The 22,427-nt window shown below is 34.7% G+C and overlaps 1 protein-coding gene across 2 annotated transcripts; it reads left to right on the top strand.

The window, feature by feature from the left end:
• The first annotated feature begins 3,724 nt into the window (after positions 1-3,724).
• LOC128193998 (uncharacterized) lies at positions 3,725-20,282 on the top strand. 2 transcript variants are annotated; one of them, XM_052868326.1, is made up of 7 exons: positions 3,725-4,122; positions 4,924-5,070; positions 5,263-5,361; positions 12,345-12,536; positions 12,653-12,772; positions 13,875-13,946; positions 19,865-20,282. In XM_052868326.1, the coding sequence occupies exons 1-7, from the start codon at positions 3,880-3,882 to the stop codon at positions 20,087-20,089; spliced, it is 1,098 nt and encodes a 365-aa protein (XP_052724286.1). In that variant the 5' UTR covers positions 3,725-3,879; the 3' UTR covers positions 20,090-20,282. The 2 variants fall into 2 exon arrangements, with proteins under 2 accessions (XP_052724286.1, XP_052724287.1); XM_052868327.1 differs by lacking the exon at positions 19,865-20,282 and adding an exon at positions 14,548-18,056 and having other exon boundaries at positions 3,761-4,122.
• Positions 20,283-22,427: the final 2,145 nt, after the last annotated feature.

Here is a 22,427-nt window from a genome sequence, read left to right as displayed (position 1 = left end):
TTTTGGTAGTGTAGCTACTTTCCTTGGCAATAGCGATAAAAAATATTTTGTTCTCTTTGAATGTGTGTCCACTTACTATTGCAAAAAGAAACACTATTTTCAGGGATTTTTGAATGCTCTGCTGAGTTTTTTTGTGCTATTTTTCTGTTATGTCTTTAAAATATATTAAATTTTTTAATTATACTTACATTAATATTAATGTATTTTGAAGACTCAAAGAAATCAACAGAGAATTTGAATTCGTATTTGCCACATATGATCTCCAGTGGCACCATTGCAAAGCTGTAACAAAGCTTTAATTGTGATTAGATCTTCAGGAAAATATTGTGGTGCATAATTCTGTATTATAGTAAGTGAGGAAACAGTGAACTCCTGTGGCATGTTTTGAATTCACTCTAGTCTCCACAAATAGCATTCACTTCTTGTACATTCTATTTCAATTTTTTTAGTTTGTCGTCTGTAAGTCAAATAGTAAAAGGAAAAATAAACAAAAGTAGCTTGTAAAAATACTAAAAGAACTATATTTAAATAGAGATTAAAAAGGTAAAAGTTGTTTCATAGTATAATTTTACATGCAGTTTATGTTTTAAAGGAGAACAATTCCTCAAATTAGATTGAGTTCATGCATGTAAAAGAGTTTTGAATAAATTTGTAAATAAATGAACTATTTAGTTTTGAAAAATAGAAAAGTAGGATTTAGTCTTGAATAATTAGTTTTTAAACTTTTTTACTACTTTATATTAAATTAGTTTAAAAAATACATTTTAGTAGAAAATTAGTTTTTCAAAGTTAATTTAATGAGAGTATAGCACAAAACAATACAACAATTGCACATTTTAAACATTGAAACATTAAATCAAAATTGGAAGAATAGTTATTTTATTGATTTCTATATTCTAACAAATTAATTTGTCTTTTTTAATTCTAACGAATTAGAGAACTCGGAATATTTTACCATTTGCGTACTCAAATAATTAAAGAGTATTTGGATTAAAGGAATTGTTCCCCTCATTGGTGCGTTTCCCAACTGAAATCTGAAATCTTTGAAAGAAACATAAATTACAACAATAATTTATGTAAAGTGTTCTTCAATAAAGTGTGTCATTACTAGGACCTCCTTCCATTCTCTTCCTCATCATTCTTCTTTGTATGAGTTGAATGGTTAGTAGAATATCAAAATACTTTCTTTCTAAACTCCCATATGACTATGCATACACTAAACATCATCACCACCTAGAGATTTCTCCTTGAAATCCTCTTAACATTTTCAAATGTATTCATGACAAAATTCTCATTACCACACACTCAATTATCATGCTTTCAAACTTACTTAAAAACGATATAAATCAATGTCAAAAAACCAAGAAAGATAAATCAATCATACATATTGACGCTCAAAGGTGGCACACAATGCTAGACTTCTCATAAAAGGTGGCATTCAGCGTCAATCTTAATGTCAATACTATTTTTCTCGCAAAAAGTCACTCTGACCAACACCCATATGTCGTTGAGCATCCTCGAATTAAATTTCTCTAGAGCTAAAGTGAGAGATGACACTCAACGGTGCCCTGCTACCGCTCACCGCTCACCGCCAAAGCATTAGTAAAATTAGGCATTCAACCGTCTAAAGCTATATTGCTTCTAAACTTACACAATTAAGCTTGCGCTCAATGCCCAACTAGTACTGCCCAATGCTATATCAGTTTACAACAAACTGAAATTTTTTATTAAAGTGAACTTGGACCTGATAAATTGCTCAAGTTGGTATTCGTTTTTTAGAGAGTTGGTTCAACACGGTTTTTATATATTAAAAATTATACTAATTTGCTCAATTGTTCAACTCTTTAGTTCTCTTAGTCACAATAGTCCAAATAACAATAAAACTCAATTCAATTCAGGCATAAACACTAATCAGATTCAATCAACATACCAACAACATCAGATTTATAAAACTCACAAACAGTAAAACAATTGGTTTCCCTTATTTGAAAGACAACCAAACAACTTGATGACCCCTTAAAACACCCTTAAGCAACAAACTAAGCTACATCCAGTTCTTTCTTAACCACTCTTAAGAGATTCCACTAATATTTCAAAAGATTACAAGGAATTTAACCACTCTTGGTTTTATAACTAACCCATTAGTTATATAAGTTTCACTAGTCCTAATATCTCACTAGTCCAACTAATTAGTATTAGACCATTTAACTTCATTGAGTTAAACAACTAAGTGTTTTAATTCACTTCTGAATATACAGACACAACAAAGGTGTTTTTACAAAACAAGTATAGATTATAATTCTCGTAAAGAGGATAAGTTTTCAATACAAAGAAATCTGAAGACTTGTAATAAAACTTTTCTTTTCCAAAGAAATTTCTAGACAATGAAAGCTTAAAAGAGAATGACATCGTAAAATTCAAAGCATTATTCTTGTTATCTTCTATTCATGTGATTCACTTTCTTTCGAAAAATCCATTACTCATATGCATTGACTTTTCCTTAAGTAGGTAGCCTTTTGGTATGGAGTCAGATGTTATGTGTTTTTGTAGAAATAACTTGTACGGATGAGTAGAGCATAAAACACTTGAAGAAACATTCTCAAAATGTCTTCCTATCTCTTAACGTTCTTATGATCCAGTGTAAAACATTTGAAAAAAGTTTTGTACTTTTGTGATCCACGCAGATAAAGAAAACACAACACAATAGACAAAAAAGTACTATTGGTACATACATTTAATACTATAGATGTTATTAATTGTTTAGGAAAAGTACGATATACTTAATGTTTAAGCCAGTTTTATTTTTAGAATAACGTTGAACATTTAGAATAAAATTCATATAATTATAACGTTTAGCATATTTATCCTAGATGGTTCATTTTATTATATATTATTTCATTAAATAATATTTATTGTTTTGGTTATGGGGCTGAGTCACCAAACTCCTTCACAATTTGTCCTTCCTCGTCGTCCGGTCTTGCTCTATACGTTCCTGGTTCACTATCCTGGTCGGTGTGTACCTGTTAAAGATTCTCCGATGCCAAAGTCAGTAATTGAACCATTCAATTATCCAATATAATAGTGACAGTAATTAATGCACAGTAAATGCGTCCACCTACATGTTACCTTTCACTTACATTTATAGTTTTCTAGTGTGGGTCTAGGATTAACAATGTTTCAATCTCGGCCCAATTATGATATGGTAGGCTTAGTTTGTGATCTGTCTTAATCTCTTTAATCAATATTCGTGTTGTGCGCTTATGAGACCGACCATGCACACCGATTATGATCTATGTAGACCGTCCGATCATACGGTACATTTATTAAACTTCAAAATACAAATTGTTAAGCAATCTTGTCTTATTAGACAATAAAGGTTGGAGCTGAGGTTGTTGATAGAATATTATGCTGGAGCCTTGGATGAGGAAGAGGCTGACGAGGTTGAGAGGATAGGATTAAAGGGTATTTTAGGGATTAATGGTTTTGTGGGGGTGCAAGAAGAAAAAGAGAGGTATAGCCTAATAAATAAAACTAATAAAACTAGAAGCAGTACAGTTAGAAGAAGAAAAAGTTACAAATCGCATGTTGTTAGTATCTAATGTAGTAAATTGCACCCCCACAAAATTGGAATAGAAGAAAAAAAAGAAAAAGAAAACTTAATATAATTTGGTAAAGAAAATGAAGTCTAAAAAGAATTTGTAAAGACATTGGTTAAACCCTACAGAATGCAGAAAACAGGGTTTTGTATAAGAATGGAAGAAAAACGTGTGTTGGAAGAAAGTGAAGAAAAACGTGTGTTGGAAGAAAGTGAAGAAAAACGTGTGTTGGAAGAAGAAAGTGAAGAAAAACGTGTGTTGGAAGAAAGTGAATAAAAACTGCATGTGGGCTGTGACGGCAAAACCATTTATCAAATCCCATCTTCTCAAACACACCCTTCCACTTCTTCTCATGGCAAACCAAACATCACTCTCCTTCTCTTCCGGCTTACCCGTTCACGCGCCTCTGAAGCGCGTGGGCACTCACAATGGAAGTTTTCACTGCGACGAGGCCCTTGGCTGCTTCATGATTCGCCTCACTCACAGATTTAACAACGCCGAAATCGTTCGCACCCGAGACCCTCAGGTTTGGTTCATCTCTCATCTCTCTCTTTTTTAGGTTTTTTTTTTTGCTTGATTGCTGAGGAAATATGATGTATTTTTGTATGGTTGATGGTCAAGTGTGATATTTTTGGGGTTTGGCTGGTAGAAAATATTTCTTTTGGTTTGGTATTGGGAAATATGACTTTTTATTTTCTTTTGGTTGATTAGAAAAAAAATGTTTTTCTGGATGGGGGTCTGATTAATGAAAAACCAAAAAATTATCTGTTTGGTTGCTGAGATGTCCGCATTGGAAAGTACATAGTAATTAGGAAACGCACCCTCAAAAGCTAGCTATTATGGGAGAACAACCAAACATTTACATACTCTATCGAACCTGGTACCTTGTGGGATTTAAGCAAATTTACGTACTAAAAAGTAAAGCCAAATCGAAAATTTTCACCGATTGTTGAAAATGTGGGAATGTAAAATAAGTTAATAATGAAGCAGGAGACCATATAGTAATTTCACTTGTTTCAGTTTTGTGATTTCCTTAACGGTTTGCGTGTTTAGTTGCTTAGAAAATGTGGACAAGGGTGTTTCCTTTTGAGTTGCCGGCATTTTGGTTTGTTGAGGGAGTTTTCTTTATATTGTCATTGAATCATGAATGGGAGGGGCAGTGGAAATTTTGTTGGGAAGTTGTCTTAAGCTTTTATATTGTTGCTGCCGTTGGTTTTTTTACGTTGCCCTGTGTTTAGGGTAGACTTTAGCGAATGAATGGAGTGGAAGTTTGTGGCGTAATATCTGTTTTAAGTTTTTTTTCATAAATTGAACTTTGGATCTGTAGGTTTTGGAGGGTCTTGATGCTGTTCTTGATGTTGGGGGAGTCTATGACCCTGCCCGAGATCGGTATGATCATCATCAGAAGGGTTTTGAAGAAGTTTTTGGGCATGGTTTCTCCACTAAATTGAGCAGTGCTGGTCTTGTTTATAAGGTAAAATTCTCATCTAAACCACCTATTTTTGTTATGGCTTTATTATAACTTCTTGCTTATGTCATTTACCTCGATTGCACAGTGGTGAATTCCTCTGTTTTGTATAATGTTAAATTGTTTGTGGGAAATTTTATTCTAAATGTGAATACTATATTCCTTGATAATTATATTTAGATTGTGTTTTCTGTCTAGCATTTTGGAAAGGAGATTATAGCAAAAGAACTGAAGGTAGATGAGGTACACCAAGACGTCCATCATATATATTTGGCGGTTTACAAGAGCTTCATGGAGGTAATATATTTTTGAATATTTTTCCTGTCTTCCTGTCTCCATGCATACTTTGGATGAACTTGTTTGATTTAATTATTTTATGTACTTATTCATTTTTAATTATTATGTTTTTATAATTGAGCAAAATCTGGGTTGAGGAGATTGAGGAGAGTGTTTATCAAGAAAATAGATGCTGAGAGGAGTCAAGCATCCTAATAGATTCTTTTTAATAGAATAGGAACCAACAGGAGGGGAGCAATTATTGAACAGACTCCACTGGATTAGGGAAACTCAGTGGAGAGAAATAGGGCTTGAGGGATTTGAGAGCCGAAATAAATAGCCAACTAACTCCCTTTACATTCTGTCTATATGTCTATCAACCTAAGTAGTTAACTGGCTTTGATAGGGGACAAGTTGATCCACTTGATTCCTTGGGTCCATTCTTGTTTATCATGGTGTAAACATTTCTAATTGCGGGTCAAGTAATCAAGCATTCTTTATTTTTGTTAGGACATGGAGAGTCTATGAGAGGAGGAAGGCGAAACAAAACACTTAACTACTTAACTGCTATTCAGTTAAGTGAGGGGGCGGGAAACGGGCCTATATATTAGGACCCTTAGTGTTTCAGTTAGTTGTTGAGTAGTGTTAGAATTATTGAATGATTAGTGTGAGCTGTGTGTGTGCTGTCAGTATGAGCTGTGTGTGAGTTGTGTTCCAACCAAAGTGAGTTGGAAAGGAAATGGGTAGTTACTTTCTTTCCCCTATAAATGTAATGCTAATGTATGAGGAGTAGTAAGCTCTCTCATTCAATAATATGTTTTTATGATTTCTGTGCTCATTCAATATGGTATCAGAGCGGGATCACCCGCTCTGGTTCTTTTTTTCCTTTCTCAGTTAAGCTATCAGATATAGCTCCACCATTATCACTCACCATCTACCATAATCATATATAACCTCTTTTTTTTTTCAAACTTTATTCACTGTTTGGCACACCCATCACCACATATTGCCACCTTCCGTCGTTGCCTATCCCCCTTACTCCGCCGTCCGCCGCCGTCCGCCGTCGTCGGTCAACCCAGTTTCGTCCGGCGACCAGCAGATCTGGAGCGCCTCTCCGAGCGACAGATAACCCCGTCGGAATCAGTCCAAGAATCCTCTCCACGCGCCTCCACGCGCCACCTTTCTCCAACTGAGCTTGGGCGTGTACTGTTCACGCGTCGCCGTTCCGACGTCGGAATCACTTCGTGCTACTTCCGGTCGACTCGCCGGACCTTCCTCTCTCTGTTTTGTCCCTCCATAGCAGCCATTGTAGCAACTCTATGAATGGTCTCATCTTGTGAGCTCTTGAGCAGGTTAAGTAAGGATTTTGTCGCTGTTGCCTCAATAAACTGCCGCTTTTTTTCTTAGAGTTCAGATTTATAGACACCGTGCAATGGCAACTGGCAGCATTATCTCATTGTCAGGAAGTCCCAATATCACTTCTGAAAAACTGAATGGGAAAAATTATTTATCTTGGTCTGCTGCTGTTGAAATGTGGTTTCTTGGCCACGGATGTTATGATCATCTTGAGCAAGATGGAACACACGTACCAGCTGAAAAAGTAGATCAATGGAAACAAGCAGATTTCCAACTGTGTGCTTTGTTGTGGCAATCCGTAGAACCACAAATCTTCATATCCCTTAGAGCTTTCAAGACATGTCACTATTTTTGGAAGAAAGCTCAAAGCATTTATGCCAATGACATTCAACGTCTGTATGACACGACAAATAAACTTGCATCCCTTAAAATGGAGAATCATGATATGGTATCTTTTATGGCTGAAGCCCAATCCGCTACTGAAGAATTGCGGATGTTTTTAGAAGCAGGATCTTCTGAAGATATCAAAACAAGGTTAGACAAGTATTATATGGTAATGATTCTACGAGCTCTGCATCCCGACCTTGCTCATATCCGAGATCAACTTCTAACCAGTCATGAAGTTCCCTCCATGGAATCCTTGACCACACGTCTTGTTCGGGTTCCGATGCCACACCCTCAAGAAACTTTTGGGGCAGTAGAGCAATCTGCCATGATTATCGCACGCGGAAGAGGACGTGGTACTAGAGGAGGAGGACGTGGAGGTCGAGGGCGAGGTCCGTGCACACATTGCAAAAGGATGGGTCATACCCAAGAGAATTGCTACTTCTTGCATGGTTTTCCTCCAAAAACCGCTAATATCTCTCAGTCTAACCCTTCAATTCAAAATTTACTGAAGATGAATATCAGGAGTACCTACGGTTAAAATCCAATAGCATGGCACAAACATCTTCAAGTACAGTGTGCATTTCTCAATCTACCAAAGATCAAACTTCCTGGGTATTGATTCGGGTGCTTCTGATCATATCCCCGGTAATACCTCTTTGTTCTCAACCCTTTCTTTTCAAGAAAAATCTCATTTAATAACCCTTGCAAATGGTTCAAAAGTCTCATCAAAGGGCATTGGTCATGTCTCTCTGTCTCCATCCTTAAATCTCCAATATGTTCTATTTGTTCCTAACTGTCCTTTCAATTTGATTTCCTTGAGTCAGTTAACCAACTCATTAAATTGTTCAATAACCTTTGATAACAACTCCTTTGTTATACAGGAGCGTGGGACAAGGAAACGGATTGGAGAAGGATATGAAGCGGGAGGATTATACCATTTTGGATCTCATCCCCTTGTATCATGTGTTGCAGCTCCTACTCCTAAATTGTTACACGATCGGTTTGGTCATCTTCATTTGTTAAAATTAAAAAAAATGTTCCCTGAACTTGGTAATGTCAATAGTTTAGAATGTGAGTCATGTCATCTCGGAAAACACGTTCGGTCTTCCTTTCCTAAAAGGTCACAAACAACGTGTGATTCTAGTTTTTCCATTATCCATTCTGATATTTGGGGACCTAGTCGTGTCTCGTCCTTTGGTTTTCGGTATTTTGTTACTTTCATTGATGAATATTCAAGATGTACTTGGGTTTATCTTATGAAAGATCGTTCTGAATTATTATCCATCTTTACCTCCTTTTTAAATGAAATCAAAAATCAATTTGGCCAAGTTATCAAAATTCTAAGAAGTGACAATGCCAAAGAATACTTCTCTTACAATTTCTCTGAAGTTGTAAGCTCTCATGGTATACTACATCAGTTTACTTGTCCTCATACACCACAACAAAATGGTATAGCAGAAAGAAAAAACCGACACTTGATTGAAACTGCCCGAACTCTTTTGCTTAGTGCCCATATTCCCACTCATCACTGGGGCGATGCCATTTTAACTGCATGTTATCTTATTAATAGGATGCCCTCTTCTTCTCTTAATCATAAAACTCCTTTTTCCATTCTTTTTCCCAACCAACCTCTCTTTCACACCTCTCCTCGAATCTTTGGTTGCGTATGTTTTGTTCATGACATGTCTCCTGGACTAGATAAGCTTTCTGCTCGTGCAATCAAATGTGTCTTCTTGGGATATTCACGGCTTCAAAAAGGTTATAGGTGTTACTCTCGTGAAACTAAAAAGTACTTTATGTCTGCAAATGTTACCTTTTTTGAACAAACTCCCTACTTCACTTCATCTGAACAAGAGATTGAGGTTATCCAACAGGTCCTTCCTCTTCCCATGATTGAGTCAAATATTCCTCCTGTGTCTACAACTCAGCGTCCCAGTTCCCCTGAACCATCATCTCCCAATGTTACACAGGTAGAACATCCAGAAAATGGTGAATCCTCTCCTTCAGATTCTTCCTCACCGTCACTTACTCCCACGACTCCCGAAGATGATTCAGGTTGGCCTATTGCTCTTCGGAAAGGTACTCGTTCCACTCGCAACCCACATCCAATCTATAACTTTCTTAGTTATCACAGATTATCTCCATCCTATTGTGCATTTATATCTTCAGTGTCTTCAGTTGATATACCTAAAAATATGGAAGAAGCACTTGCTCATCCTGGTTGGCGAGAGGCCATGATTGCAGAAATCCAAGCTCTCTCGAACAAAATAAAACTTGGGAGTTGGTACCTCTTCCACAGGGTAAAAAGGCAGTTGGTTGTCGATGGGTGTATACAATTAAAGTTGATTCTAACGGCAACATTGATCGTCTCAAAGCTCGTTTAGTTGCTAAAGGATACACTCAAGTTTATGGCATTGATTATTGTGAGACTTTCTCTTCTGTGGCTAAGATGACTACTATTCGTCTATTCTTTGCAATGGCAGCTATTCGTCACTGGCCACTTCATCAACTAGATATAAAAAATGCCTTCCTTCATGGTGATCTTGAGGACGAAGTTTATATGGAGCAACCTCCAGGGTTTGTTGCTCAGGGGGAGTGTGGAATGGTATGCAAATTGCATCGCTCTCTATATGGTCTCAAGCAGTCACCACGTGCTTGGTTTGGAAAATTCAGCTCTATTGTTCAACAATTTGGCTTGAAACGAAGTGAAACAGATCATTCAGTTTTTTATTGTACTACATCTCTTGGGAAATGTGTTTATCTAATAGTATATGTTGATGATATAGTCATCACAGGAAATGATGTTGTTGGAATATCTCAACTGAAGAAACACTTATGCAAACATTTCCAAACCAAAGATCTTGGAAGCCTGAAATACTTCTTGGGCATTGAAGTAGCTCGATCAAAAGATGGAATTGTAGTCTCTCAAAGGAAATATGCTCTTGATATATATTAGAAAGTGAGTTTATGCCTAACTCATCCCCACAAAACCGGCTTGTAAGGTGAGGTTTGCACCTCAATTATATATTATCATTTGGCCTTATCTCTAGTCGATGTGGGACTTCCAACACACCCCCTTCACGTCGAGGTATAGACATCTCGTGCGTGATAGTAGAAATTGGGTGGTCCAATAGCGGCCCGATTACGGGTGGAAGAGAAGAATAGAATGTCCACTTAGAACTCGCTAGGATAGGCTCTAACCATGGCTCTGATACCATATTAGAAAGTGAGTTTATGCCTAACTCATCCCCACAAAACCGGCTTGTAAGGTGAGGTTTGCACCTCAATTATATATTATCATTTGGCCTTATCTCTAGTCGATGTGGGACTTCCAACAATATATTACAAGAGACAGGAATGATTGATTGTAGACCAATAGACAGTCCTATGGACCCAAATCAAAAATTAGCTTCAAGCGAAGGTGAATTGTTCTCCGATCCAGAAAGATACAGAAGACTTGTTGGAAAACTGATTTATCTCACTATTACAAGACCGGATCTATCTTTTGCATTTGGAGTGGTCAGTCAATTCATGCAGGCTCCATGTCTTGGCCATTGGAATGCTATCATTCGAATTCTAAGATACCTAAAAAAGGCTCCTGGACAAGGGTTGTTATATGAAGATAAAGGAAGCATTCAAGTCTCTGGATACTGTGATGCAGATTGGGCAGGCTCGCCTATTGATAGACGATCTACTACTGGATATTGTGTTCTCCTTGGGAGAAATATCATTCATGGAAGAGTAAGAAACAAAATGTAGTAGCCCGATCAACAACTGAAGCTGAATATAGGGCTATGGCATCACTAACAAGTGAACTTAGATGGGTGAAGCAATTTCTTCAAGAGCTCAACTTCTGTAGCATTCAAACCATGAAGATGTATTGCGATAATCAAGCTGCTCTCCACATTGCATCAAACCCAGTGTTTCACGATAGGACCAAACATATAGAAATTGACTGCCATTTTGTTAGGGAAAAATTGTTGTCCAAAGAAATTTGTACTGAGTTTGTTGGGTCAAAGGATCAACTTGCAGATATGTTAACTAAGTCCTTAAGAGGACCTAGAATTGAATTCATTAGTTCCAAGCTTGGTACATACAATTTGTATGCTCCAGCTTGAGGGGAAGTGTTAGAATTATTGAATGATTAGTGTGAGCTGTGTGTGTGCTGTCAGTATGAGCTGTGTGTGAGTTGTGTTCCAACCAAAGTGAGTTGGAAAGGAAATGGGTAGTTACTTTCTTTCCCCTATAAATGTAATGCTAATGTATGAGGAGTAGTAAGCCCTCTCATTCAATAATATGTTTTTATGATTTCTGTGTTCATTCAATAAGTAGTTTGTATGTGTAGACCGGTCTTAGCACCAGGTGAAGGAGGTTAAGCTCCTAAGATACAATGTATTCTTGATTCATTGCTGAGAATACCATTCATACTATTCTTTCTTTTCCTATTCTGGATTGTGGTGTTTGAGATAGAGATAGTGCTGGTTAGGAATTCTTTTCAGAATCCCTAACAATTTTTTTCATGCATTGCAATAGTCAGTATTTTCAAGTATAGTCTATATTTCATATGTATAGTACATAGTTTTGAATTTTGCATGCTGTATCATAAAAAGTGGACTATGTAAGTCTAATTCAATCTCACAAAACTGGTTTAGAAATATGAGATTTGTATTTACTTATGCAGTATAATTTGGTCATATGTTTAGTTGATGTGTGATCTTCAACAATAAAAAGGGAATGAGAAATAATATCAAGAAGTAGATGGATTCAATTTTGCACCATAACTCAATTACATCACGATTCTGGTGTAGTTTTGGAATGCATGTTTCTACATTTCTTTGTTGAAATATGTCAATACTCACACAGAGCCATTTATGTTCCATATACCAGTACAAGTGCAGTAATAATTAATTCTAGGTCATATATTTCCCAGAATAGGCTTTGCAAATAATTGGCCTGTGGGTGGTCTAGTGTCTTATTAACTTCTATGGCTTCTGTTACGAATTTTGTTTTATTGATATAAGTATATGTTTGGAAATTGTACATTATTGCTATAGATCAGTTTTCGTAATTGATATTCATTACCAAATGATTGATTGTAAGAGGACATTGGCTGACTTATGTTTTTGGGACATTCAGCTATGTTCTTGGATTAGTTTGATAATTGCCTGCAGGGTGGTATATGGGATTAATGGTGCATTTGAGGTTAGTTAGTCGATCCAAACTGGATGTATGATATTAGTGTTATTGTTTAATTATATCAGGCAATTGATGCTACAGACAATGGAATCAATCAATTTGATACAGACCTGCCTCCGAAATATGTGAATAATACTCATTTATCCTCAAGAGTAGGAAGATTAAATTTGGACTGGACAGATCTTCATCAGTCAGCTGAGAAAGAAAATGAGGCCTTTCAACGTGCCATGGCTCTTGCTGGCAGTGAATTTCTGGATGTGAGTCTGTCAGGCACTTTCTTTTTGAACTTCAACAGGAATAAGTGGTTTTAAAATTTTCTTGCCTTTTTTACATTTTGGTTTGTTATCTGAGATGCTCCCCTCTTCTCTTGTAGAGCGTTCGTCTTCATGTAAAGTCATGGTTACCAGCAAGGTCAATTGTAATGGAGACCATAGCAGCTAGACAGACTGTTGATCCTAGTGGAGAAATTCTAGTTTTGACTAAATCTTGTCCTGTGAGTTGAAAATTCTCCCCCCTCTTGTAACGTTTTGTTTAATATTTGAATATGATTCATTCAACTTATTTCTATTCGGCTGTGCTATATTAAGAAATAACGATCTGAAGCTTGAGCATGTTCAACAGTTTTGAACATGTTGACAAATACGCAGAGGATCTTGTAATTTTCATGCTAAAATTAACTATTATGCATTTCATGAACAAATTTCTAATTTATGGAATATGTTAATGCCTAAAATGACGGTTTGACCCTTGAATGTGTATTTATTTGGACATCTTTGAGACCTCAACATTTCTTGATGCAAAAAAGGATCTAATTTTCTTATAATGCAAGCAAATATAGTCAGTGGAAGCAGCGTAATTTCTTGATGAAAAAATGATCTAATTTTCTTATCATGCAAGTAAATATAATCAGTGGAAGCAGGATATGATTAACTTTTTATTGAATAGTATACTTATGTGATTCTCAGTTTCTGTTCATTACTTGTTTTCTACTCCTTAGCAGTTTTGTGTGAGTTTTATACAGCATCATTGTGTGATTTGTGCCCTAACAACACAATAGTTTTGGAGCAAAACAAATCCCTGGCGGTGCGATCATAGCTGATGTGGCACATCTGTGTTAGTAAATGGAACTGACTATTTTGGCTTACTTTCCTATTATATTTCTGTTCATTATTATAATTTCATAAAGCTGTATTACTGTGTCAGCTAAATCTGTTAAAGCATTATTCTATATGTGTATATATAGTCCAGAGCATTGTATCATTGTTTTCCAGTCAGTAATGTTCCAGTCTTTAATCTTCTATTCATTCAGTTTTGAATAAGAATACTTTTTTTTTTTCTGCATTCTGTGGTTTGATATGGTATCAGGAGACATTCAGCTTCTGCAACTCCAATTATTTATTATCCAATTATATAAAAACCATCAACAGGCTGCTGCTTATAATCTAGAATGGTCATCTTTGGCTAATGTACAGTTATATGTGTATTCTGAAAATACCTCAATTCCTCAAATTCTTTATTCTCCCTGTGTATTACCTACATGGTACTATTAGCATTGTATTATCAGAAATTGTGAACTTGTGTTTTGTTTTCTGCAGTGGAAGCTTCACTTATTTGAGCTTGAAGGGGAGTTGAAAATTGACCCTCCAATCAAATATGTTCTATTTCAGGTATTTGTTTATTTTCGTTTTCTCAGGTTCTATTCTATGTTTCTAGTCCCCATTAAGTCTCGAAATAACGTCTGGTGGTTTTTTACCTTTTAAGCTGATCGGTTAATGTTGTTCCAGGTGAAAATATCTTTTATAAGCTACAATAGGAATTTTTATATTATATTAGGGTTAGAGTTCTCTATATGTTTCACGGAATTAATTCAATATTTTTTTTCCTCATATAGTTTAATCTTTTCCAAGTTGGTACCGGAGCTCCTCATCTTGAGGACTCTGTTTCCACATGTCTTCATTGTTGTCTTAGCTGATGTTCCTTTTTTGGGGTTGCCTGAAGCGCACCCGTTTCCTTTAATTATCAGGGTTGCCCAAGGTGCATCCAACTTTGTGCCACTGCCACACCATCTTTATCACTGTTGTTGCCATAGCTTGAATTAGATCAACAATCACTCTAGGAAATTTGTCATCCTTTAATTTGTCAACCATTGAACTTGCACTGCTATCGGAGTATCCATGTGCCTGCATGCTCCTCTTTTTTCTCTATGATTGGGCTTCATGTGACACAAGTTTCTGACTTGTGATTGTGCATTCGATGTGTTTTTCTCAGCGCAGCTTGCTTTGTCGAAGTTACCCTAAGGTGGGTGGATTTAGACTTGCCCTTGTTTCACCCTTTCGCCTCTGGTTGCTCTTCTCTCCTTTGAAAGAAGTATTGTTCATGACATTGTTCTTGTTTTTTCTTCTCTGATGTTTTTTAAAGTCTAAGGAATCTTGTGTTTTTGGCATGACAATTGCACTAAGCCATGTTGTTCTTCCATATTTGCTTAATGATAGTTTTAATGATCAAAGTGATCTCAAATGTGCTCAATTTATTAGAAGCACATTGAAGGGTACAAGTAGGCTCAACCATATTGCAGGAGAGGCCATTCCTAAGGATGACCCAAATTTCCAAATTTGGGACAATGATGACTCGCAAATTATGACATGGCTACGGGGGTCCATGACTATAGGAATCAATAGAGATTATAGGTTTTATTCTAGTGCTCTTGAAATTGGGGAAGGACTTGGAAATACTTTTTCTATGTGTCATTTGGTACCAAGCTGGGTGCTTTCTTTGTTGTGTGACATCATTTAATGTTGAAGGGTCTATGGATTTAGCTGGACCAATATCGAAATTTGAAGCTAGATAATAGTAGGGATGTTGTCACTCTTGCTTTGTTTGTTGAACAATCCCAAAATATTGAAGTTCTTATCAAGATTGATCCCTCAATATTACCTATTAGGACACATTCTTGGGAAGGAAAGAATTTCTTCTATTTCTAAAGTCTTCTATGGCGAGGGTGAGGAGAGTCGTCGAATGGTCATAATAAATGAACCTTCCAATGAAGAGTTGGCATGTTCTTTGGAAAGGCTTCCGAACTTGGGATCTCAAATCCTAGGAACATGAAATTCAACTTAAAAGGCAAGGAGGATTGTAGGTGCCCTCAATGTAAGATATTTGGCCACACCAAGGAGACTTGGTTCAAGTTACATGGAAAAGAGAAAGCTCTCATTTGTCTAGCCGAACTAAAAGGTCAGTCTTAAAGGAGGTTTATTACAACTTTAGATTCTAGAAATTCTTCCATGATTCCTTTGTCCTCGTCAATTGAAGGACTACATTATGCGTTGAAATTTAATGTCCATATACTCTTATGGATTCTATCAATAAGCCATCTTTTGGTACTTGCTTTCTAACCACAATATGTTTTTTTATGACATTGGGCTTGTATAACTTGCCACAAGATATGCTAATAAACTTTGATTTGATTTCCACATCATTTGTGTTCCTTAGAAAATAAACACATTCGTTTGTAGAGGAAAATGAACAATTATCCTTGGCTTAGACAATTGTAGTTGTTCTTGGTTTTATACCTTGAAGAAAGTCTCATTAGTGTGGTAAAATTTCTTACAATGAGTGCACCAATGGTCATCGTTATCTTTGAAGTTGAGTTTTATGTTTTCGAGATTTGAAGTCCAAGGTTGTGGCAGCCTTTCCAAACATGGCAACTCCTCACCTCGGACAATGTAGAAAGTCTCATTAGTGTGGTAAAATTTCTTACAATGAGTGCACCAATGGTCATCGTTATCTTTGAAGTTGAGTTTTATGTTTTCGAGATTTGAAGTCCAAGGTTGTGGCAGCCTTTCCAAACATGGCAACTCCTCACCTCGGACAATGTAGAAAGTCTTTCCTTCCCAATAATTTGTGCTCTAATAGGGTCATGTGTAAGATTCAATCTTGGTAAAAGTTGACATATTTGGGATTGTTCAACAAACTGAGCAAGAGTGAACATCCCTGCAAATTTCAAGCTTAATGAACATTGTAGAATAAAGAAGGTGTAGCATGTAGAGATATCGTGTTGTATGTAACCAGTATTTGTGAGGTCTTCCCAAATTTCACAGGCATTGGAGTAAAACATAATTTCTATTAGTTTCTATAGTCATGGATCCTTAGCCATGTAATCAATAACTCATGAGTCATCATTGTTCCAAATTTGGAAATTAGGATTAACTGATGATACAACCTCTCTTTCAATATGGTTGAGGCTATCTGTACCCTTTAACGCGTGTCTAATGAATTGAACTCATTGGAGATAGTTTTATTCATTAAGGCAACTATCATGAGGTAAGTGTGGGAGATTAGCATTGCTTAATGGAGTTGTCGTGCCAAAGAATAAAGGATTTCTTAGCCCCCTCCTAAATAAAAAAATAGATAATAGTAGAAAAAAGAGAAAAAGAAAAATTTGTGAGCAATGCTGCCATGAACAATGATCTTTTCAAATGAGGGATTCATGTGAGGCAAAAGGACAAAACAATGATAAATTGGGAACAACCACCTCTAGGTGTTTCTGGCAACGCAAGCAGTAGTGGGAATAGTGATTGGATGGGCTGTGATGACTGAAAGTTTTAGGCCTGCAAAACTCACTACTTGTGGAACAAGAGGCATGTGATAGCTCCAATTATATGGCAAGACTCGAGGGATGGACATATCAGAGGACAACATATTTACTTTCCTGGTGAGATTGTTAGTCTAATTGGCGATGATGGCAGTGGCGATGACAATGGTGGAAACTGTAGTGATAAAGTTGGTTCCTAGGAAACACAAGCTGGGTGCAATCATTGAAGGAAATGGGTGCATGCTAGGCAACCACAAAATGGAATCGTAGCTAAGATTGTAAAGAAGAAATATGGAAGTAGAGTCTCTAAGATTGTGAGCTTTGGTACCAACTTAGGAATGGATTAATCTGAATGAGTAGATTTTATTCAATTCATTGATTTAAAATAGTACATTAGCCTTTAAATATAGAGAACCCTAGCTCTAAAGCAAAGATTAGGAAGAGGTCTCTAGAATCTTCTTGCAACTTCTAACAACACACTTAATATCCTCCTGTACCTTATTAACTATATTTTCTTTTGAATCAACAAGTAGCCATAAGAATCTTTAGGCTCATGTAGTGAGCGGGATGCGAAATGAATTGGAGTATATTTGACTATGTGCATACTAAGAAAATGTCAATAGAGCAACAAAGGTTAAAAGTTGTGTATGTTAAATATAATACTAAACTTGAGATGAGATAAAGGATAGAGAAGGCATACACATATTATCCCATGTACGTGTCCAGTATTGAATTAAATGACGAGTGGATAATCAAAAAGGGAAAGTCCTTGCTTAGTTATGCATGCTTCATGGATGAATGTACATACGTGTTTTGATGTTGATGAGGGAGCTAGAAGGAAATGCGGTCCAAGAAACTTGAATGCCAAGTTCAACATGTAGGGAAAATCCACAATAGATGAGGATAAAGACGTTGTTGAGGAAAGGGAAGAACTTTTGATCAATGAGGAGGATGTTTTATAGGAGTTTTTGTAGGGTATATTGCTGAGTTTATATAGCAGCAAACAGCCCTTATTATTCAGCATCACTGTTTTTTGGGAGTATATGTTGCTCAATTGTGCAGCATCTAAAAATAGTTGTTTGCTGAATTTGTGGAGTTGCTAGCCACTTTTCTTGGCCTTGTGATGTACACAGTATTGTTTTGTAATTTTATGACACTTTGTTAGCTATTTGGCATTGTGATTTCATTATATATGTGTATTTGTGTGTTTTATATTGACCATGACTACTGTTTACCAAGGGTGTAAAAACCTGTTTTACCCATCTTTCCCTATTAGCAAAATTGTTTAAAATAAACCTTCATAAAACAATATTGTTCAATGATAGCCTATTATCAAAATTTTATGATTGATTATTTTATTTGAATAATTGACTAATCAATAACTTTAATCTATTATGCTTGAGAAGTTTCTACATTTGGTTTGCCACTTATGAGGATATAATGGGTATTTACTTATACAAACAATTATATCAAATCACATAACTTTTAAAATATCGTTCTACTCTATTTTATCTATTTTTACTCTACCAAACAGTTATACATTCAATTTTATTCCTACCTCTTTCTCTCTTCTTACCATACTGTTTCTCTATTTCCATTCCCTAGAGCAAGCAAGGTGTTAGTCCTTCTTATGTTCCTTCCACCCCATTTCCACCAAATTAGACAAAGGTTAAAAAAGGAGATAGGAAAACTATGGTGTATATCATTATTGACACACACTTGTCTGCATCTATTTTTTTTTTGGTAAATCACACTTCTCTTGACAATTCTGATGACTGCTTGCGGATGTGGTTTAGCTCAAGTAGTAAGGATGAAAATAATTCACTTGAAAGGCATAGTTTAGATTCTTTATGCTAACAATTTCCTTCACAAAAAATCAGTAAGTAAAAAATTTATTGGGATGTCATCAATAGGGTGAAAATCAGCAAGTAACAAATTTATTGTGGACCCCGCCTTGGAAAATACTGGTATGTTATCAAAAGTCAAAATTAACAGAAATGTAATATTTCTAAGGTAATTTGGCATTATGGACTCATCAACACCCATTCATGTTGAGAACTAGTCATCTCAAGTGTGGGACTAGGGGAGAATCTATTAATGGGTGACATGAGGCCTAACACCTTATTAGGATAGGTTTTGAATGACTCTTATATCATATAAAGAAGTGTACTTTTAAGCCTAATTTAACTTTACAAAACCAGTTTCTAAAGTTAAGTTTGTAACAACTTATATTATAACTTCGTTTTATTTCTAGTCAATGTGAGTTCTTCCACAATTTTCCTTTTTCAAAATGAATGGAATCATTGGTGAAATCTTAGTACTTGATAAGTTATATCTTCCATTGCTTGAATTCCCGTGAGAATTTTTCTTCAAAGTTGAGTCTATAATTTTTGTGTGGAAAGGTTCTTCATATCTATGTTTTGTAAACCAGACAGGTCATAAAATGAGTCAAAGGGACCAGTTCAAGGTTCACTTGATTAAAAAAGAATAGTAGTGGTTAAAATATATGAAAAATAACATTAGAAATATAATTTCATAATTTAGTAATACCAAAAATTAAAAGTAATGCATTTTATAAAATTTAAACATTCAAAGTACACAAAAATAAAAATCATAGTGATGTGTAGCATGAGTTTAAAAAAAAGTACATAGAAATAAAATGTTTCATTATATTTTAGGTTTGAGGTTTAGCAATACACAATAACTTTTTTTTGGAGATTGCATATCAACTAGAGATATGATGAAATTATACTAAGGCACAAACTTCGCTTTACAAACTGATTTTGTAAGATTGAGTTAAGTGTAAACCACTTATAAAGATGGTATTAAAATCCTTTGTAGCGATGTTTGTTGAGACTGCTGTCATTGAAGTAATGATAAAATGCTTGAGTCCCTATATCACCATGAGCTTAATATCATCTCTTATCTGCCTTATTATGGTAGGTTCTGTTACACATTTATAGATTTCTGTACATCACCTAATGTCATTTACAGGATGAAAGAAGCAAACAATGGAGAGTGCAGTCAGTTGCAGTGTCTCCTGACAGTTTTGATAGCCGAAAGGCTCTACCCTCTCAGTGGCGAGGGTTAAGGGATGAAGAACTGTCAAAGGAGGCTGGCATTCCTGGCTGTGTTTTTGTGCATATGAGTGGATTTATTGGTGGAAACCAAAACTTTGATGGTGCCTTGGCCATGGCAAGGGCTGCTTTGAAGATGTAGACAAAGGATCATGTGAACCAAAGGCTATTGTCATTAATTTATGATGTTTAATTTATGGATTACTGTTATTGGTCTTAACGTTATTATCATCTATTAAGGATTATGAATTTTCTTGTTTGTTCTCTTTAGACAGCATAAGAAACATCAGAAATCGATAAACCAATTCTAAGAATCCATATTACTTCTATTCGTATTTTGGTAGTGTAGCTACTTTCCTTGGCAATAGCGATAAAAAATATTTTGTTCTCTTTGAATGTGTGTCCACTTACTATTGCAAAAAGAAACACTATTTTCAGGGATTTTTGAATGCTCTGCTGAGTTTTTTTGTGCTATTTTTCTGTTATGTCTTTAAAATATATTAAATTTTTTAATTATACTTACATTAATATTAATGTATTTTGAAGACTCAAAGAAATCAACAGAGAATTTGAATTCGTATTTGCCACATATGATCTCCAGTGGCACCATTGCAAAGCTGTAACAAAGCTTTAATTGTGATTAGATCTTCAGGAAAATATTGTGGTGCATAATTCTGTATTATAGTAAGTGAGGAAACAGTGAACTCCTGTGGCATGTTTTGAATTCACTCTAGTCTCCACAAATAGCATTCACTTCTTGTACATTCTATTTCAATTTTTTTAGTTTGTCGTCTGTAAGTCAAATAGTAAAAGGAAAAATAAACAAAAGTAGCTTGTAAAAATACTAAAAGAACTATATTTAAATAGAGATTAAAAAGGTAAAAGTTGTTTCATAGTATAATTTTACATGCAGTTTATGTTTTAAAGGAGAACAATTCCTCAAATTAGATTGAGTTCATGCATGTAAAAGAGTTTTGAATAAATTTGTAAATAAATGAACTATTTAGTTTTGAAAAATAGAAAAGTAGGATTTAGTCTTGAATAATTAGTTTTTAAACTTTTTTACTACTTTATATTAAATTAGTTTAAAAAATACATTTTAGTAGAAAATTAGTTTTTCAAAGTTAATTTAATGAGAGTATAGCACAAAACAATACAACAATTGCACATTTTAAACATTGAAACATTAAATCAAAATTGGAAGAATAGTTATTTTATTGATTTCTATATTCTAACAAATTGATTTGTCTTTTTTAATTCTAACGAATTGGAGAACTCGGAATATTTTACCATTTGCGTACTCAAATAATTAAAGAGTATTTGGATTAAAGGAATTGTTCCCCTCATTGGTAGGTTTCCGAACTGAAATCTGAAATCTTTGAAAGAAACATAAATTACAATAATAATTTATGTAAAGTGTTCCTCAATAAAGTGTGCCATTACTAATTCTTCAACCAATCAAATTAAAAGGTGTCAGACAACTTTGTTGTGTGCTATCAATGGTGCAATCATAAAAGAAAAATTAGGAAAAACTGAACTTTCAACTTTGACTTTTTATCATCGATGCAATTTTGGCTTTTTGCTGTTGCAACATGTGCTTTCTAATTGCAACTCCATAATTTTTAAAAGAAATATTTTCATATTTTTTATTAGTGACTTCGACATTTGCACTTCCTAAAGTTTTTCAAAATAATTTTTTTCTCAATTTCTGGAACATAATCTTTAGAACAACTCTTTCATACATCAAATATATTCTTAATCTAGATTTTCAAAATATGTATAATAATTTCAAAATATGATATATATATATATATATATATATATATATATATATATATATATTAGATTTTGAATTTCTGTTAAGTATTAATTTTATTTCTTTACCAAATTTGAAATTTAGTTAAGTGTCAATTTTTTTTACCAAATTTCAAAATATAGTTATGTGTGAATTTCTTTTATACTAAATTTTAAAATTTGGTTAAGTTTCAATTTTTTTTATTAAATTACAAAATTTGATTAAGTATTAAATAATTTTTTTTATTAAATTTTGAAATCTGATTAAATATTAGGTTTTTTCTTTCTTAGATTTCCAAATTTGATTAAATGTCAATTTATTTTATTAGATTCGAAATCTAGTTATATGAATTTTCGTCTTTGTTAAACAGATTTCATAATGTGATGAAGTCCTAAACTAGATTTGAGAGTGTGTATCCCAGATTTTATATACCCTATATCATAGATATAATAATAATTTATTTATTTAATATATATTTTGTAGGGTTAAAATGGCAATTGCAATAAATGTTGGGGTTGTAAGAAGAAAACAATGGAAAGCTGGAAGAAAAAGCCTGCAAATAATGTGTACAGATTTTTGGATTATACTTTTTCTCTAAACTAGTGGAAACAGGTTCATGTGTGTCAACTTATGTTTTACTATAATAAAAAATATGAATAATTATTTAAATTTAGAAATTTAATTA

This window comes from Vigna angularis, chromosome 9 (genome assembly GCF_016808095.1).
Source record: "Vigna angularis cultivar LongXiaoDou No.4 chromosome 9, ASM1680809v1, whole genome shotgun sequence".
NCBI lineage: Eukaryota > Viridiplantae > Streptophyta > Magnoliopsida > Fabales > Fabaceae > Vigna > Vigna angularis.
The sequence above is the reverse complement of the archived record's forward strand: the minus strand, read 5'-3'. Positions and strand labels throughout refer to the sequence as shown.